The sequence below is a fragment of the Setaria viridis genome, chromosome 3, assembly GCF_005286985.2.
Source record: "Setaria viridis chromosome 3, Setaria_viridis_v4.0, whole genome shotgun sequence".
NCBI lineage: Eukaryota > Viridiplantae > Streptophyta > Magnoliopsida > Poales > Poaceae > Setaria > Setaria viridis.
The window spans coordinates 44,599,756-44,617,320 of record NC_048265.2 but is presented as its reverse complement, the minus strand read 5'-3'; the positions used below and the strand labels follow the sequence as shown (position 1 = coordinate 44,617,320).

Below are 17,565 nucleotides of genomic sequence, written 5' to 3'. Positions count from 1 at the left end.
TATCAAACATCCGATGTAACGGAAGCTAAAATTTAATCCTTAGTATTAATAACATGCACACGACAGCGATGGTCGTCAGATCGTGCCAATGAACCCGGTTTATTGGGTCTCCTATGCCTCACTGCCTGATACTGCAGGTACTAGATCACAGCTTGCAGTATCATGTTCTCAGGACAGACAGAGACAGGCAGTGATTACAGCTTATAGACAGAGACAGGCAGTGACCAGCAGCTTCCTGCAGTATCATGTTCTCAGGACAGACAGAGACAGGCAGTGAGGCAGAGGAGACCCGATAACCCGTAGAGAGATCTTGACCATATGCCGAATCAATACCCAATACAACAAGCGGTAAAATCTAAACAAGGATTCAGCAAAATTTGGTGAGAGATTGGTTACATAAAAAATAATAATAAAAAGTATGATAGTATACATTTTAAAAAAGACCTCATAATCTCTACTCTAAAAAACTAAAGAGGTGAAAAAACTTCTACATCGGACGATTTTTCGGTCCGCCATCCTTCCGCAACTCATTTTTGGCCCTCCGATCGCTCCCCTAGCCCCGCTCTCTTCTTCGTCGTCCATTTTCTTTTCGCGCCCTACGACACCTTCCCTTCCGCACGCAGCAACCCCCGCCCATCCCGCAATCCCTCAGCTCCTGCCGCCTCCTCTTCCCCACCACCCCCGCCTCCTGCCGCCTCCCCTTCTCCAACCAAACCCTAACCAGGGTCCTCCTCCTCCTCCCCGATGTGGCAACGGCGCAAACCTCTCGCCGCCACCATCGCCTCCAACCCACCTCCGTTGCCGCCGCCGCTGTGTCCGCCAACCCGGCACCGCCGTCTCCTCCAACCCACGTGCAAAGGAGGCCCCTCCTCGTCGGCCGCACGCCCATGGTTCACGTGGCACCCGACGAGCGAGAACGGATCACCCATCACCGCTACCTCGAAGGTTCGTCAATTTATTCATTTGATCTTGCCCTGCATCCTCCAACCTGCGACGTCGCTGCTCTACGCGATCCCGCTGCCAATGTGCATGCGCACTGATATGTGGCCCTACGCCCTCCAACCTGCGACGTCGCCCTGGGAGATGTGGAGCTGGTGCACTTGTCTTCTGCCACCGTTCTGGGAAAAGGATCACCATCAATGTCGTCACCATGCAAGGGCCATCCATTTTGCAACCCTAAGGAACGAATATACCAAGGTTAGATCTCTTAGTCATCATGTGATTAATGGGTTTAATCTAACTTCAAAACAGTGGTCAATGGGTTTAATCTGACTTCAAAAGCTAAGGCAAGATTAATACTCCAGTGATCGAGGAATTTCTAGGTGAGACAAAAGACCGAGTATCAAATTTGTCTCCCAGTTAGGAATTTTAAATTTTTCAGTAAAGTTATTTGATTCTGAAAATTAAGTTTGTATAAGAAATCTAGGATCTTAAGATCTTTCATCTGGTGCATGCAGATTTTACATCATGGTACTTCTGAAAATTATTTGCAGCGAGCATACAGTCCCTACCATTTATTTTGCTAATCTAGACAGTGTGGTGCTTTGATATGTAATCAGAAAGAACAAAAAGAATAGCACAATGATGGATAGGTGTGTTACTTGACAACTTGTCAAATAAGGTACTTAAAAAAATATAGAGATGGCATCTTAATCACTTAGGTGCTTCTGCATTGAGTTCATGTACGGTATGATTCATGATGGATAGGTGCTTTGATCTTTTCAACAAAGATTAGGGAGCCCAAATGCAATTGTCTAATTCAGACTGTCACTGGTAGAATCATATTCCAAGGAACTTTGACAGAGTTAAGCCTTCCATGACGATGTCTTCTATGATTTATTTAACTGTAAAAGAATGTTCTCTGTGTTTTAACACATCCATCCATCCATCCGTCGTGGAAAAGAAATGCTATTCAATTACTGGAAATGGTACAGGAGCATTGAAGATTCACATCTCACACTTATAGTAGTTTGCCAAAAAGATGTGTGCTCTATACCCTAATTATTGGTTGTGCGCCAGATTGAAAAAAAGGTAATTTTTCCATAGAAATTCTTATAAGCTTTTAGCAGTTACTGCTAAATTGTCCGCTTACTTTGATATACTCTTGTTATCCTAACATGGTTAATGCAATTCATAAGTTCTATTTGAGAAATCATGGTGAATTTTAATGCGGCTTAATAAAGTTATCTAATGGTCTCTTCTCAATTTCTGAACAATCATGCATTTCTGGGCTGACAATAGTGGTGGATGCCAATCTATTAATTCTACTAGGTCAACCTACTTTTTTTACAGTTAAGAGCAGTGAATACATTTTCCATATACTTTTTCCCAGGAATTAAAAATCGAGAGATCACTACAGGAATCCACAATCTATAACCATATTTTTTTTATTTGTCAATGCATGGGCAAACATATGTAAGTATCTGTCCTACTTTAAAAAAGCAGTAATTTTCCTTATACTTTTAGTAAATTCATGTTTTGCAGATATACATTATTTTTTTGATAGTACGTATCTGTCCTACTTCAAAAGCAGTAATTCATGTTTTGCAGATATACGCATATGCTCACAAGCATCATCAATATTGGTGCTGGATAGTACGTATGCTGCCATTGCTCATTATTTCTTGAATTGTATTTCCTATCAGCCTGGGCAATCTACAATGTAATTCTCTTGAACTGTAGGGCAAAAAGCTGATGCAACCTCATCAAGGTTATGGTCAGCAGCTTATTTAGGGCCTCCTTGGCTAGCATTCAGTTCAAGCAAACAAAAGGGAGGTTGGTCAGGAGCTTAGCAGGTCCTTGGTTGGCATTCAGTTCAAGCAAAGAGAAAGGAGGGTATGGTCAGCATCATTTTTGGTGGTCAAGTAACTATATATATTGATGTCATGGAGAAATATCATGTTAACACTATTTTTATCTCTCTTTCATGGACATATTGATATGTGAGAACTGATTCTACAGGTGGCAAATTGTTGAATTCTAACATAGCCTGATTTTTTAAAGAAACTTTTCTCACCATCACAGATATGAACATATTCATTTGAATGAAGTTCAATGGTAAATTCTGATATGGAGAACAATTGAACAATAATTGAGCACAGCGGCACCTTATCTCAGCAATAGTTGTAAAGCTATCTCCTGCTCCAGGACCATTCCTGTAGACGACCACAGAGGGCATCGGTGCATGGCTTCAGTGCTGAATCGAACACATTTGATTTGCTACCACCAGTGGCTGCCGCATCCTGGAGATCACATTTTTTTAAAACTATTTATGAGAATAAGGTATCTTGAGTGATTTTTGCGAGATGAAGGTTTGTAAAATGTTCAGATTGTGAACATAATAATGGGACATATCATCATTTCTTCTAATCGAAATTTTAAGCAGGTCACAGAATAAGAGCCACGAAAGAGCTCGACTTGTGCAAGGAGGAAAAAAATTTCATGCATGAACAGATGCAAGGACTGAGTTTGGACCTGATCTGAGGTGATGCCGTTGTCGACCTGCAGCAGCGCCGTCAAGCTCGGGAAGGGAACCCGCACCCGCTGTTGCACTAGCCGTGCAGCACATCCTCAGGGAGGGTCAGAGGCATGCCGGAGTTGGACGGCCCCCATGGATATACAGGGTGACGCTGTGGAGATCGATTGCAGATGAGCGCGGAGTTGGAGTAGGAAAGGGCCCGCGGCTCCGCCACTGTACCGCCTGGAGAAGCTGCAATTGTCGGCCCTCGCGAGCCACGAAAGAGCCCGACGCCGCCGGCACTCGCCAGCCAAGAAGAGCTCAACGCAGCAGGCCCTCACGAGCTGGGAGAGGCCGTGCCACGCCGTCACCCAAGATCTGCTCAAGAGAGGGAGTCCGACGTTCGATGCCCGCCACCCGCCTGAGCCGCAGGAGGGTAGTGTCGCCATGTCCCCACGGGCACCCCGTAGGCTGTCTTGCTCCGCTCGCCTTTGCCGCTTCCCGTCCATGTCGCAGCCCTCAGATCTCCTCGATTGGGAGCAGTGGGCACCTCCTGCCGTTGGGAACGGCGGCGCCCTGCTCCAGGCCCTGCTCCTCCTGCAAGTCGGAGAAAGCGAGACGCCCTGCCCCTGCCCTTGCTGTTGTGGGAGAGAGCGTGGAGCCTGTTTGGGAGACTTTAGCTGTCATGTTTGATACTAATTAGGAGTATTAAATATAGGCTAATTACAAAATTAATTGTACAACCCCTAAGCTAAATCACGAGACGAATCTATTAAACCTAATTAGTCTATGATTTGACAATATGGTGCTACATGATGGATTAATTAGACTTAATTGGTGCTACAGTAACCATTCGCTAATGATGGATTAATTAGGCTTAATGGATTCGTCTCGCGATTTAGCCTAGGGGTTCTGCTATTAATTTTGTAATTAGCTCATGTTTATTCCTTCTAATTAGCATCCGAACATCCGATATAATATGGTTAAAGTTTAGCCCTTCCCTCTCAAACAAGGCCTTGGTGCTGTGGGGGAGAGCATGGAGAGAGTGTGTGTGAGATGCTTCCGGAGAAACAGGGAGAGCAGAGGAGAAAGGCCAACGAGAGAGAGGAAGACTCAGCGCTGCAATTTTCTTTTGCATTTTATTTTGTGTTGTAATTTGATTTTTGCTGCAAACTGATTCAACTATATCAGAATTCTTTCCAAAACTAACACGAAATCATGCTGAAATAAAACGTATGTTATTTTGGATTGCACACGCAGTTTATAGGTTTTTTTCCTTTTCCAAGTTTCGGATGATAAATATTCTTGAGTTTTCTCAAAAGAAAAAATATTTATCATATTATTAGCCGCATTGGATGAATAGTGTTCGAGGTTGAAACAAGTTCAAATATTCTTAGGGAAAAGCTAAACAATACTGGGACATTTTGGCTTGTTCTAACCTCCAATTTTGTTCTGCAATAGCACCATGCATATTACTAGAAGCTTCATCCGTCTTCATCGAGGCGAGTTGGTAACCCATGTTAATGTTTTGGGGTTGAGCTTGAAGATTCATCAAAGTTCGTAAACTTAGAGGGATGTCGCAACTATTGACTTTATTGATGCTCTATGTATTTTGTAATAAATCTGCTTTGTTTATAAATCTTCACTGCAGTGCATATAATATTCTAATATGAGATATATGAGTACATCATTGTGTAGTGTGCGCGTAGCTTTGTTTAATTCAATAAATGTTCTTGGATTGAATACTTTTTAATGTCCGTACTTATTAATTTCATATGACTATTATTTTATTCGATGATCCATGTATTATGATATAAATATATTGCTGCCCGTAGCAACGCAGGGGCACAATCCAATAATATTTAAAAGTGTGAATGCGTGGGCTGTTCGCTAGCTCTTCCATGGGATTGATGGGCCGATCCTATGGTATGACGTGGCCCACTGCAAAAAAGATCGATCGGCGGAAGGGACAAGTGCTGCTGTGCCGTGCCGGGCCGGTATGGCACGTGGGCTAAGCCTAGTTGCCTTGAGGTATTCAATTAAATTAATCAGTTAGCCAAAAGCCCAACAGTGAATACGGAGTTGGTCCTGCAGTATCACGGCCTGCAGTAATACGGAGGATTTCATTTTGGCCCTAAAAGGAAAATAGGAAATGTAATTAAAAGGTTGTTCAAATTTTCAGATACTATAGAAAACCATTTTGACATTTAAGGCAAGTTTAGAATCGGTGATCATCTTATAAACATCGATAGTCTAAAGATACCGCTGAATGCTGATACTAAAGATGTTCGCTTCAGCTTATCAGCCACCAAATAGTGTTTTTCTCTCACAACAAATCAGCCGTTTCAACTTTTCAACCGGCTTATAAGTACAGCCGAACAGGCCAACTGTCCCTAAGTAGTATAATTGAGTAACGAACTAACGGTAGTCTAAATTCTAAAGGTAGTACATCGTTACCAGATTGCACAAATCTCAGACACACCATTATAAGACGGGAAAGAAGGTATATTCCTGTGTAAATGGAACTATGGACTTCACGGAATTTCAGCGTTTCAAAAAAGCGTAAAATGCCAGAAATTCAGAAGCTAAGGATCAGCACATCATTTTTTTTTTTTGGCAGAACAAGGCAGACACATTGTGATTTCCTTTTCTATTGTCGCCATCCAACATGAGTGTATATATGAACTGTTCACTGTTTTTTGACTATATATTGTATATGCATGACATGTAATTCCAGCAGCACTGTTCCCCGAAGATTCGACATTTCAGCCATGAACGGAACAGTATGATGAAGCGCAAAATCTTTTATTCTCGTATAGTCTTGCGAACAAAGAATACAAATTTACAGTGTCGTAATTTGTACTTGCAGGTGTCATTTGTGTCAACGATCGACAAAGATCAATGCCATTGCCACTGAATCGAAACTAATCACACGTACGAATCACTTGGTGTGGAAGAGCTCCTCCATGTCCTCGAGGCTCCGTCCCCTGGTCTCCGGCAGGCACGCGTAGACGAACACGAACGAGGCGGCGGCGATGGCGGCGTAGAGGTAGAACGCGCCGGCCATGGTGATTGCCTGGTAGAGCGAGATGAAGGTCATGGTGACGACGCCGCTCGTGATCCGGTTCATGGCGGTGCCGAGTCCGGCGCCCTGGCCGCGCAGCCGGAGCGGCAGGATCTCGGAGCTGTACACCCAGGCGAGCGGCCCGAACCCGACGGAGAAGGACACGACGAACGCAACCACGGCCGCGAAGCTCACCGCGGCCACCGCGGCGTCGTCCTTGGCGCCGGTGAACGCCGCGAACAGGGAGCCCAGGACGAGCAGGGACGCCGTCATGCCGCCCGTGCTTGCGAGGAGGAGCGGGCGGCGGCCGACGCGGTCGGCGAGCGCCATGGCGATGAGGATGGAGCCGGCCTTGGCGACGCCGAAGAGGACGTTCAGGCTCAGGAGCAGGGTGTTGGAGGTGACCCCGGCCATGGCGAGGACGCGCGGGCCGTACAGCACCACGGAGTCGATGCCCGACGACTGCTGGAAGAACTGCAGCGTCAGCACGATGGCCAGCACGCGGCGGACGCCGGCCTTCGTCGCCACCTCCTTCCACGCGCCGCCACCGCTGCCCTCACCGCTCCGGCCGCCGCCGTTCACGACGTCCTCGATCTCCAGCAGCCGCTGCTCGGCCTCGGCGGGCGTGTCCGACGTCTTGTCGAGCACGGCCTTGGCCTCGGCGACCCGGCCCTTCATGGCGAGCCACCGCGGCGACTCCGGCATGGTGAGCACGCCGGCGGCCAGGAACACCGTGGGCACCACCCCCGCCGCGAACATCAACCGCCACGACAGGTGCACGGGCAGCCCCGACAAGACCAAGTTGGAGACGTAGCTGAGCATCACTCCACTGTTGATAAAGATCTTCAAGAACCAACAAAGAAAGCAACATTTTTACCACAAAATTAACAAATTATTTCTCCTAATTGCACAAACAATTTGTCCTAATTAGTGTTGTTTAGAAATTAGATCACTCACACTATCTGCAACACAAACACACAGCTTAGAGCTTACCTCGGGGAGCGAGGAGAGGAGGCCGCGGGAGGACGCCGGCGCGATCTCGGCGGCGTAGACGGGCGCGATGACGAACGCGTACCCGACGCCGACGCCGGCGACGAAGCGTCCCGCCATGAGGACGGCGTACCCTCCGGCGAGCGTCATGGCGAGCGGGCCGACGAGGAAGAAGACGTTGGCGAGCACGATGGTGAGGCGGCGGCCGAGGCGGTCGGAGGTCCACCCGGCCAGCAGCGCGCCGACGAGCGAGTAGACGTTGATGACACCCGAGAGCACCTCGACCTGCGCGTCGGTGACGCCGAGGTCCTCCGCCATGAAGATCTGCGCGCCGCTCATCACCGCCACGTCTGCCGCCCATGGCGTGGCGCGCAATTCAGGACAGGGGTACGGAGATGCAAACATACACATATGCAGAGAATGCGTATATCTAGCTAGGCGATGAATGTGTGCGTACTGTAGCCCGCGAGGACGGAGGTCATGGAGGCGAGCACGGCGCAGAAGAAGGGGTACTTATTGGTTCGCTTCGCCGGCGGCGACGGTGGGGAGGCGGCGCCGGGCTTGCCGAGCAGGGGCGCCTCGGCGTCCGGGCGCTGCGCCATGGCTTCTCTGGCTCTGGCTGCAGGTCCCGGACGGCGGCGGCGTCTTGGCGAGGATAACGTACTGGTTCAGTTATAATAATTGTTTAAATATCTAGCCGAAGGGAGAAGGGAGATATGACATATAATTTTTTTATTTTAACCCTTTTAAAACTAAATTTTTAAAAATAACTCCTTCCAAACTAAATTTATAATGGAAATTTATAAGTAGTCACGCCAAATGATTTAACGCAACTCCCTATATGTAGCCTGACCAAATTGCCATGCTGGCCAAAGTGCAGACGTGGACTGGGTTCAGTCGCGCCACGTGCACTGGGTGACCGTGCCTTCAGCTGAAACCAAGGCACCGAGCAGGCGATCAGCGAGCTCTGTCACGTGGGGGGCCGCAGCTCATTAATGCACCTCGTCACCTTCCCTGGCCATTCCGCATCCTACCTTTCCTCTCCCACCGCATCTTCTTCTCTCTTCTCCCTTGTTTTATTTCCATTTAGTTTTAAAAGGTTTAAAATTAAAAAAAAAGTCTATGGCATATGGGTGGATCGGCCGATGACGTGGCGGAACAGAGGCCACGCGGCATGTGGCTGGAAATGACGGTGGCATATATACAATCAATTTCCGTGGCACCTGAATTTTTCTGTGTTGCAATTGGCACTTGATGCAGACAAGCTCCGTTGTTTGATTTGCACCGTGATTGAAGCTTTGGTCATGTTTCTTATCTATATAGGCTGGGGTCCAGCAAGAGTAGGATTAAAATTGTGATGTTTTATTAAAGCGAGAGTTTAATTGAAGTGGCGAAATATTCAGTTGGTTGGGTTTCTTGTAGCGCGATTTCTTGGTATGGGTTTGCGTCTTCGAGGCAGCATGATATTTTTACTTTCCTAGATATTTTATAGGAAAAATAACTCTGTGATAATTAACATTTATGTCGCGAGACAAATGTGCTGAATTTGCTACCATTCCCATGTTCATAGGGACTGGATAAGCGTGCTTTGTGTTTATGTGAGCATCTGCGCTTGTACTGTATTCAATAAAAAAAATATATCTTCACTAGAGTTTTGTAAGCTCAAAGCGAAGGTGGGTGATAGTAGGATCGGTCCGGTGATGGTGGCGAGTATAGGGTACCAATTGCGAGAGACACACTAATGATGGTTTGGTGGTGCATGACATGATGTGAGAGTGCAATAGCTCGTCGAGTTAACGTGTGCACCAGAAGATATGACTAATGGAGGAGAGACACCGAGACAAAAGAAGGTGGGCGAACAGGTCGAGGCACCTTGGGCCCTCTCATCTTTTATGGAGTCATCCTATGAAATTCGGTCCGATAAACCTACTTCTTGTTATTAAGTTAACCATGTGTTTGTGAGTGATGATGTGATAATGGATCAACTGAATTCTATTTCTTAAACCGAACAAAAATATGAGTGAGAAGGTCAAGAACCACCCAATTCATGAAATCAAACATTTCCAAATAAAGTCATATTGGGTGTACATGCATGATCAGTGTTGTTACCCCTCGAAAGCCTATGGTTTTGTTCCTGTGTGGGGTGGATACAATTTCTCACTTAAGCGTCTATTGATTATTGTCTTTTCCTCCTACTTTGTCAGTATTACTTGTTCCTTGTGCGAGTGTGTGTCGTTGATGATGGCGACTGTGCTTGTGCTATTCCTATGTCTATAGTTTTGTTTGGTTTATTTTCAAATGTGGTCGCGGTCAAGCACTCCAATTTTCTCACGTACTTGAGATACAATATAGTTTCCTGTCATGTTCGTCCTTGTTTCGATGGATGCAATCATGCAAGCCACCATTTATATATGTAGGGTTGGTATCATGCTGTTGCTAAACCTACTTAGATCTCTTCACAAGATAGTACTCTCCCTCTCTCTCTCTCTCTCTCTCTCTCTCTCTCTCTCTCTCTCCGCTGGTCACACGTGGATCAATCGTTGACGCTGATGTTACAGCGGCCAATACATGTGCTTGCTTGGTTGTCCTTAACAGAAGAACATGTGCTGTACGTCTTGTATTTATTTGCAATTCAACAAATATCTCTTGTGGCAGAATTTACGCAGGAAAAAAAGGACAAGTTGTGTACAAAATGAACGCATCTTCTAAAGGTTGATAATAGAGGCTAGCTTAATTGGAGAGGTTGAGGGTCAAAATTAGCGAGCTGCAGTTGGCTATTACGGTTGACAAGATCGACACACGGTAGTACGGTTTATAGCTGCCAGATCGTTAGAAACTACATCAGCGTATGACTAACCGTGGACAGCGATATTGCGGAAGTGCTTAGATGATCCCTTGTGATAGACAAGGCCCATTAGCACTGGCAAACACTGCACGGGTATATCTTTTTAGAAAATTGAAGATTATCTTCTGTCTCAACCGATCACACGCATATTTGCACCATGGATGATGAAGTCATGCACGGATGTAGATGTACCGTGTACGTAGGCCTCAACGTTCAATTGAACGAAGTAACGTTAACATAATACCACAGAAGTATTTTGAGAAAATGGAACTAAAAGAAACAAGGACAGCTTTTGTGTGAGCCACTTAAATTTTGCCATTTTTGTGGTATTTGTGAGCTATTTAATTTCCTTTTTGTTGGGGAAAAGCTATAGGTTGTTCGGGTATTTTTGGGGTGCCATCGCTCGAATTTGCTGCCGTCCGATCCTTTGTTGATCTGTATCCTACGCGCTGGATCTGGTCTAGTTCTTTCTTGTACTTTTATGTGGGTCCTTGTTTTTAGTTATTACTGCACCCGATTAGTTTATTTCAGTGCCAGGAGCATTTTGGCTTTCCCATTTCTCTTGTTCGTGTTGCATCTGTGAAGGTGAGGAGATCTCGCAGGTGAGCGCCCAGTTGAGGTGATTCGCCCGTTACTTCCTTTTTTTTTTCTCCTGATCTCCTTGAATCCCATTGGGTCGCTCTTTGCGGTTTGATTTATTCATTGTTTCTAAGTCATTTTATGTCTCATTGTATTTTGCGCGGCAGATCTACCCTTAAGTTCCGCAATTCTTTGCTTCCTCCCATTTCTCTTCTCGATCTGTTATTTGATTCTGTTTTTTTCCTCATGGAATTGATTTAGGCGGCGGTTTCATGCTTTGATTTGGCGATTTTAGGTTCCCTTTTCTGTTCCTAGATTTCTTCGTTTCTAGTAGGATCTTACATTTCTCGATCTAACTCCATTTGTTCAGTTTTGTTGCTACAGATCCGCAGCTTGGTCAGGTGTACATCCAACTTCATTACTTCCTTGGCTCCTCCATAGCAGGCCTTGCTCAAGCATTTCCTGGAAGGCCTAGATGCTAATGCAATTTTTTGTCATCTAATGTTCATATTCATTTGCATACGGCAGGGTTCGTCAGTAGTTTACCACAGTAAACATCTAGTAAATCTGGCATTTTTTCTGTTTGATTATCATATTCCTTTGCATTATGTCGGGGTTCATTAGGAGGCCCCTAAATTTGCAATTTGACTGACTATAGAAAACATCTGCCAAATCTGGTATTTTTCTCTAATTTTTACATAATCCTTCGGATGTGTTGGGGTTCGCTAGGAACCTGCTCACTTTGCAATATGACTGACCATAAAAGCATCTACCAAATCTGGTATTTTTATATGTTTTTCCCATAATCCATTGCATGTGTTGGGTTCATTAGGAGCCCACTCGCTTTTCAATTTGACTGATCATAGAAAAACTGGTTAGGTAGTTCTACTTTGTATGCTAGATAGGTAATTATAAAAAAAAGCATATTACACATGCAGTTCAGTTCATTTATATTCTCATCTCATCATCTGGTAATTCTTTGCTCTGATTTGTTCCCTGCATCCATTTTTAGCATTCTTGTGTCTAAATGCATTATCTAAAGTAGGTAGAATTCATATACAGTTCAAATGTGCTACATTTACATGGATATTCTCATTGCCATTTGTACTTTGTGTTCATGTATATAAATATCCACATAACTAGGATTAAGATGATTTTCTTTGTGTCCCTGAGTCAATCTGACCTACTCTAATTTATTCTAAAAATTCTTTTTTGGATATCCACATGGCATATTTAATTTGTTGTAGCAGAATCTCCTATTTTGACTATGCATACAAAATATCACTAATCTTCTGATATGCAAAGCTTGACATTTTCATTTGGCTCTAGTGGGTTTAAATAGAAACCCAAATTATCTGTTATTTGACTAACAATATAAATAATCTGATAATTTCTAGTTTGTATATGTCATCCATTTTCTGTTTGCATATGTGTGGTTTAAGTAGGAACATCTAAAATTCTGTATTTTATTAACCATAGAAAATATCTGTTAATCTTTTAATATGCCTATCTTGTGCATAGAATGTTTTTTGACTTTGCCTATTTCGCCCATTTCAGTTTGAATCTTTTGTGTTGCAGTAGGAACCCCTAAAATTCTTTTTTTGGGGCAGAGCATAGAAACTTAATGTCTATATTTTTATATGCCTATCACATCCATTTTATTTTTCAATCCGGATGGTATAATTCGGAAGCCAAATATATGATTGGCAATAGAAATCAGCTGAGAATATTTTAGTTTGCAAATGCTATTGGTTTCATTGTACCTTTTTTTTGTTGCTATAGGAAACCTCCCCAACAAGTTGTTGAGTTTTTACGTGGAAGAGTTCTTCGAGTTGGCTAGGATTTGATCAATTTTTAGTATGTCAAGAAGATTTATCTCCTTCCTTTTGATCTAGATATTACACACCATGCTTGGGTTTTCATGATGTGCTACATGATGGCTCATATCAAGAAATTGTTTAATTTGCCCTTCAATTGATATTAAAGCAATATGATATTCAATTGCCCTCATCAGTATGTTAAATAAGAAAATATGAAATATGATCTCTGTCATTACCGGTTACTAAGGTTGATATCCTGTAAACCATTGTCAGTATATTCTAGAACATGTTACTAAGGACTTGAAAATATGATCTATTTGTATTACCTTTCTAAAAATTGGCATATACTTTACTATCCAGTATGATTTCTAAACATTTTTTTAGATAGATCTCAGTTTTTCAGAGTTTTAGCATATGTTCTGAATGCCAAATCACATATGCGCATATTTTGTCAATTTATTTTGATTTTCCAGATAAATTAAGTTTAGGGGTTTTGTTCTTGAATTAAGAATGGAGCAAAAACATTTGGATTCTGATCTATTTCCTTTTTTAATTCATCTCATGAATATCTTTCTAGCTTTGTTTGCATATGTGATTATTGTTATGGTTTCTATACATAAAGTATTTTTCTTATCTAGGTATCTTGATATTTTTCACTGAGAACATGGCCCATAACTATGATAGGTATATATGCTATCACTAAATCGTTCCTATTTTGAATGATAACCCATTTTATTTAAGGAATAATAGCACATACAATATCATTTATAATATGTGTGCTATATTATTTACAGTACATAACTCATTCGTTTACAGTGTTTTAATTACTGTAAAATGTATAACTTTGTTATGTAAATATGGGTTTTCATTTGAGGGGTTGCACACTTGCCCAAGAATATTTGCTATTTTTACCAACTATAAAAAAAATCTGTTGGTTGGATTTGCATTTGAGGGGTTGCACACTTGCCCAAACTATTTTTTATTTTACTAATTATAGAAAAAATATGTGTATCTATTTATTTTGGAAATTTTTGCATTGTTTTTCGAGCTAAGTTATCTCTGTATGAGTCTGTTCACTTTCATGTTTGCAGATGGGTTCACTTTCATCAAAAGGTTTTGTTAGAGACATGGTTCTTATCACTCGTGACAACTGTACTTATCTTGGCATTGAAGAAGGAGGTGATTTTTAGTACTTGTGATTTTGAGTTTCGGATAAAATTTGAGGGATTACTAACTATACACGAATATATTTGTTAGTTCACTGCTTATAGAAACTCAAAAGCTGACTTTAATTTTGTATGTTTCCTTCATCTTAATCAGTTACATATCAGTTTCATATGTACTGGGCCTAACTATGCTTGCTTAAAAATTTTATAGTTTAAGCTATTTTTATTCACAGTTGTTCAGTTACTATAATTTGTATTATTATATCATGTAAATGAGATTGAATTTTTCCATTTTTAGAAATCTGATAGTTGTGTTTGCATATGAGGGGTTACTCACTTTGGGAAATAAATTTGTTATAACTATAGAAAAAATTCATTAAGCTGTTAAATTTGCCATTTGCATGTTCATTTGTGTCTATTATCTGCATCAATATATCTGTTATCCAATTTGTTCATTTGTTTATCTGCATCAGATAGATATCAAAAGACATAATACTGAGTCTAATTTAGTGTGCTATAGCATTTACAATTTAAATTTCATTAATTTACAGTGCTTTAGTGCCTGTCAATATTTAAATATGTCATGTAAATGAGTTAGAATTTTTAATTTTGAAATCTGAAGGGTATTTTTGCATTTGAGGGGTTTCTAACAGCTAGAAATAATTTTATTATCTGACTAACTATAGAAAAATTTTGTTGAGCTGTTAATTTTGCCTTTTGCATGTTAATTTTATTTCTCTTGTCTGCATCTATATATATGTTATCCAATATGTCCTTTTTTGGATCTGCTGTAGCTTAATTTTTCTTATAATTATTACCTCTGTTTGAAATGTAGCTTCGTCACCTTCGTGGAAAGGCTTTTGTTAGGGTATCCAAGTAACTGTCCAAATGCTTTATTTTTTTTGTCATATAAAATATTGGCTAGTCTGATTACTTATAGTTTCATATTTTCTTTAGCAAAGCTCTGCTTTTTCTTTAATACTATTTCTATCTGTGCTCTGGAGAGGATTTTGGACCTGAAGATGTTCCACTCTTTCGAGTTGCAATTGATCCTCAGCTCGACCATGGTTTCATCCATTGCCTTGATGACCTGATGATGACTCAATCCGTGTACTTGGTATGTCATGATTGGTGAAGAACAGATCTTCTGCGACTTTGTGAAAAATGTTAGCATGTTAGCCTTTGATGATGATGTTCACCGGCATCCTTGGGTTCAGTGGCTCATTTGAGCTCTGAAGGTTTTTATTAGCAACCTTTTGTCTAATATAATTTGTTTTTGTTTCATTCAATTTGTATCTGTTTGTTAAGCTGGATGCCAGCTAGTTCATCAAAGCCAAAACATTTGTATCAATTTGGTATCAGTTTCATTCAGAAAGCCAAAACATTTGATCAATACAATTTTCTAGTACAATTATTGGCCTTATTCTTCCCTTTTATTCTGAACCGTCAGATTTGAATCTAAGGGTCCTGAATTCGTGTGCCAGCTGCTCCTGTAGCACATGATTTTTCTGTTATTCGGAATCGTGTGTTTTAGCAACCAAAAACAGAGTGATCAGGGCTCCTGAATCACCCTGAGTGCTGTATAGACTGACCCTTTTGTTGTGCATGCACCAGCCAATGATAAGTTTGTCGTTGAAGCATATCTTGGATATTTTCGAGCAAGACAGTACATTGCGAACCTCACAGGAGAACCATAAGAGTCTCTCTTGTGTTTTTTCTGAGTGTAATATAATTGGACGCGCAACAGTGGCCGGACCACCACTCCACTGTCCAGACGGGATATTTGTTGAACGGATGACAGGACCTTGAATTTTTGGAAGTTGAAGAATGTTCGTGCGAAGGCCAGCCAGGCGCCCAGCTAAACAGATAGCGTACAAATAGTGGCGTTCATGATGTTGACATGTTCTATTGGGAGAATCCAGTGACCAGTCTGCCATCAAGTTGACTAATCCAGGTAACAATTTATGTAATCGCTGAAGAAAGTGTGTCATGTTGCCTTTGATAGACGGTGATTTGGACACGAGATGTTGACATGTGATCGTTAATCGACGTCTCATGGTGATGGCATCCCTGTCCTTGTCAGCACCTCTGTTTGTTCCTGGAGATGGTGAGCTGCCGGCTGCTGAAGGGAAACGCACTGCAGGACCATGAACGGGCCACTAAGTCCAGTGTGTTAGTTCCGGCCCAGAATGGGTTCGGCCCAATGTGATTTGGACACGGGATATTGACTCTGTGAGGAACAGAGCATCATTTTTTTTATTTTTTTTGATAAGGGAAGAGACCATCATTGAAGTAATCTTGTAAACTGAATCTTCTTCTTTCTCTGCGAGCATTAATCTGCCGACGAATTCGTCTCGCTCGATCTCTTGCTGTTCTCCAATTCTCTACTCCCCCTCCAGGTCATGCATCCATGGATGAATATGAACAGCTCTGAACATATTTGGGCCAGGTGTGCAAGATGGGCCACAAGTGCAAGGGCTATAAGGATGTGGAGCCTCTCTTTCGTGGATAAATAGCATAAGATTAGTACGATTTTAATGATTAATGATAACATATTTATTGGAATTACAATGGTTAGCTCGTATACATTGTTGTAGTTTCATGGATACAAAGAATATCATGGATGAGCAAACACCCCAAAAGGATATGTTAAAAACATCAAAAAATGGAAAGAAGAAAGACATGAAGAAATAGAAGTCGCCTCAGCGCAGTCAGAAGAGCAATGAATTGAACATGTTCCATCAATTTTTTTAGATCAAATGGGCTTGAGCTCTTCAAAAGGTTTTCCTAGAGCCCAAAACCATCAAAAATCAGAATCCGAAGCAAAAGACTATCGACAAATTATGAACCACGAAACTGTGTCGAAAATGTAGTCACTGCAAACCAGATATTCCAGCGAGTGCAATGAAAATTACTACGGAAATTCCGATGTCCACAAGAAGATTTCACCATCACTATTTTGCAAACACCACCGAATATTCAGGTGATCACCAAAAAGCTTCACCAGAGCAATTTGAAGAAAACGGCAACAAAATGCTTTGATTATCCATGCAGGGACCCCGTCATTTTCTTCCCACAAATCACGCCAGACCGTGGTCGCCCCTCAACATCCGTTGGCACACAAATATATCGCCTCCCTGCCGATTGGATCTTCTCCACATCCCTCTCCGCGCCGCCACCTCTTCGTATGCCACTCGACCACTGGCCTGCCGATCGGATCTCCTCGCGCCTGAGCTTGTATCGTCCACATGGCGATCCAATTCCAATCTTCCTCTACCGGGTGCTGCAACTGCAAGCCGCGTCGCAACCCGGATCCCATCGCTCCTCCCGTTGTATGATGAACCTCCTCGTCTGTGAGGAGAAGATGAAGGTACTAGTAATATCAATCAGTACCTGTTTGGCAAGGTAAATCTTTGCATCCAGTGGGCGATTCCACGTTGCGTTCCAGTAGCGTTCAGATTATCAAAAGAGGCGATTCCACGTTGGCGCTCACCTGCTAGTTTATTCTCAGTAGTACTGGTTATTATAAGCAAATGGCTAATAACGTCTCATGCATGGCCGTCTTAATTGGCGGTGTGGAATTATGGACGACATGGTTTGATTAAGGGGGCGGTTGGTTTCCTTTGCTTATTTTTAGCACGTGT

At 42.5% G+C, this 17,565-nt stretch overlaps 1 protein-coding gene and 2 long non-coding RNA genes across 3 annotated transcripts; 1 reads left to right on the top strand and 2 right to left on the bottom strand.

Annotated features, from left to right (window-relative positions):
- Positions 1 to 697: 697 nt before the first annotated feature.
- Positions 698 to 4,117, bottom strand: LOC117847898 (uncharacterized). Its single transcript, XR_004638738.2, has 3 exons — positions 3,475 to 4,117; positions 3,108 to 3,242; positions 698 to 1,176 (listed from the first exon to the last, which is right to left on the bottom strand). It is a non-coding gene; the product is annotated as an uncharacterized lncRNA (long non-coding RNA).
- A 2,129-nt stretch (positions 4,118 to 6,246) lies between these two features.
- On the bottom strand, positions 6,247 to 8,179 carry LOC117847223 (polyol transporter 5). Its single transcript, XM_034728392.2, has 3 exons — positions 7,969 to 8,179; positions 7,515 to 7,861; positions 6,247 to 7,364 (listed from the first exon to the last, which is right to left on the bottom strand). Exons 1-3 carry the CDS (start codon positions 8,111 to 8,113, stop codon positions 6,399 to 6,401), a joined length of 1,458 nt encoding a protein of 485 aa, XP_034584283.1. The 5' UTR covers positions 8,114 to 8,179; the 3' UTR covers positions 6,247 to 6,398.
- A 2,124-nt stretch (positions 8,180 to 10,303) lies between these two features.
- Positions 10,304 to 15,344, top strand: LOC117849543 (uncharacterized). The gene is made up of 2 exons (XR_004639049.2): positions 10,304 to 10,958; positions 11,306 to 15,344. It is a non-coding gene; the product is annotated as an uncharacterized lncRNA (long non-coding RNA).
- The last annotated feature ends 2,221 nt before the right edge of the window (positions 15,345 to 17,565 follow it).